Source organism: Anopheles aquasalis, chromosome Y (genome assembly GCF_943734665.1).
Source record: "Anopheles aquasalis chromosome Y, idAnoAquaMG_Q_19, whole genome shotgun sequence".
NCBI classification, from domain to species: Eukaryota; Metazoa; Arthropoda; class Insecta; order Diptera; family Culicidae; genus Anopheles; species Anopheles aquasalis.
The window spans coordinates 4,511,969-4,514,468 of NC_064879.1; the positions used below are offsets into that span (position 1 = coordinate 4,511,969).

At 48.0% G+C, this 2,500-nt stretch overlaps 1 protein-coding gene across 2 annotated transcripts in view; it reads left to right on the forward strand.

Annotated features, from left to right (window-relative positions):
• The window catches only part of LOC126579996 (serine-rich adhesin for platelets), a 44,190-nt gene that overhangs the window by 38,782 nt on the left and 2,908 nt on the right, over positions 1–2,500 (forward strand). The window contains exon 9 of one of the 2 annotated variants that reach the window (XR_007608488.1): positions 645–777. Coding sequence is in view for 1 of the 2 variants with exons in the window: in XM_050243814.1 (XP_050099771.1) it covers positions 645–2,432 (1,788 nt within the window). In the remaining variant the exon portion in view is untranslated. Of the gene's footprint in view, positions 1–644 lie in introns of both variants that reach the window. The other variant, XM_050243814.1, reaches the window with a different exon arrangement.

Below are 2,500 nucleotides of genomic sequence, written 5' to 3' on the forward strand. Positions count from 1 at the left end.
GAAAGTTCATTCCATTATTTAATGGAATGCAGTAAAATTTCACTCAATTGACAATGCTGATTATTGTGCTTAGTAAGCGGTGCATGCCTTTATCAGGATTGGAGAGGTCTAAGATTCCTACTGATATATTTCAATTGCCAAACATACATGGCATAACCTCAAGCATTCCATAACACACACCTCCTCCATACCATTTAATCATTGAGCATTAACGTCTAATCGATGTTTTGTTGTATCTTGTATGCTTCAACAGCTAATTTATTGATCAGTTAGTGTACTGTGCTAAGCATTATTTACTACAACCACTCATCTGCTTTGTGAGACACTTGGCTTTCGGTTTGCTGCACCATTATGTTTTGTCGAACAGGTTTTAAGATTCATCTTCATCCTGTAACAATGTAGTTTAATTTGAGCTGGATATGAACTGAAAAACCGAATCAAAAAGCTACCCATTGCTTACTTATTTCTGTTTTTCTTTCTGTTTCTATTTTCTGCATTTCTCTCTAACACGATCTTCCTCCAATTCTTTTCTTTCTTTCTCTTTTTTGCCCTTTCTATGTCTATATGAATCGCCAATCGCTTATTTCGAATTCGAATGCACCTGTTTGGGGCGGAAAATCCCATGGAAACAACATACAACACAGCTGGCACAGCAGCCCCACCGTAGCAACACCTTCAAGTTAGCGAAACCAACGCTCGCCGCATCGGTATTCAGCGAATCGTCTGAATGTCGCTACGTGCTACCAGAGATCGGCGGATTATCGGATGGACCACAATGGAGAGATTCCATTGGACTTCCTGATACAGCGGTCGCCATCCCACTCCCTGCACCGACAACGATCGAAGCTATCGGCGAAGCAGAGGGAACGTCACGCGATTACGGAATGCGGGTACAGATGCCCGCTTACGCCAGCTCTCCGGCTGCTCGAGGTCTAATCGAAGAATATCTGGCGGCAAAGACGCGTGCGGCCAATTGTCAACAGCAATCGTCGCCCTTGATTCCACCACCACCTCCACCTATTTTTCACGTGATCCGTGCCAACACATCACCTACCAGCGGGGTACGGGGAGTTACGGTATCACCCCAGCTAGTCCAACGACGCCGTACGCCGCTCGATGAACTAGCATATAAACATCCGATTTTACTACTGGATGTCGACGATGATGAGAACGAGCCAGTGGATGTGGAGCTAGGGCAGCAAGACGAAAACAAGGAGAACACTGACATACGTTTGCCACAGCAAATCGAAGAGCAGTACGAAGAAGCAGGGGAGCAAAGTAGTGTTTCAGTTTACCGACTCAATGATAGGCAGCAAAGTGTCGAAGTAGGTAGGGTTGTGAACCGATCGCTAGATGATGACCATGATGTTGGCGAAACGAATCCGGTTCAGGAATCGCTCATCGTTCCACGGCCCAAGGTGATCGCTTTTCATTCGCTAAAGTCACTAACCGATGATCAACCCGAGGAGCCTTCCACTTCGTTAAACGATGATCAGCACGCACAACAGCAGTTGCTGCATCATTCAAACACAGAGCAACGCGCTCCACCAAGGTGTCGTTTGGTGCGTAAAGTGAACCAGAACATACTGAAAACCTGGGAACAGTTGAGCGGCCAAGCAAATGGTAGTAGTGACGGTAGTATAGAAAAGAACAGCCAACAAAAGTCCACGGCTGTGACTGGTGATAGCAAGCGACTACGGGTCGGTGGTGAACTGGTTCCGCCAGCCTCGACGAGAAAGCAATGCTTCTTTGGACAAGAATTCGCGTTGTTTGGCAGACCTGACCAAACCGCGGCTAGCCATAGCAGCAGTACGGGTAATCTACTTAGCGATGGACATGGGTCGGAATGCGGCAGTACGGATCGGCAGAGCTGTTTGCTATACTGTCCCCAACAGCAGCAGTACAATCTGAGCGAGGAGGTGATTGAATTTAAGGTGAATAGACTGCTGCATCCGGCTGAATCGATAGCCGCGTCTTCAGCAGTGGACGAGCTGGAAAAGTCGTCGGAAAATTCGTCTAGCTGTGGCACCTCTACTACCGCCGCTAGGTCCCGAACAAGGACACACAGGATCGCGCCATCAATGGCAAGGCACAGGCAAACAAACGGTTCTAGGGAGCGGTATGGAGTTGACGGTGGTAGCTCAAGCATCACCACTGTCGGGACCGCCAACACCATCACCACTGCAACCAGCTCTTCTGAGGGAGCAGACTTCTATGATAGCATCGATGCAGTGAGCAGCAGCATTCGGGAAGACACAGGTGTTCGCGTTAAAGTTGCACCGATTTGCTATGGATGTTCCGAAACTGTCGTGCCGTGGAAAGCCTGTGAAGATCGTTTCTCGCACGGTGTTTCTAAAGTTAGCGCCGGTACTGGCGATGATCTGACTTCCCTCGATCGCAAACGATTACTTTGGTCAATCGAAATAGATTAGGAATGTGTTCGGGCACCGCCGATGGATGTGGTGAACCAAGGTAACGGTTTTACTATACAGATGTTCCA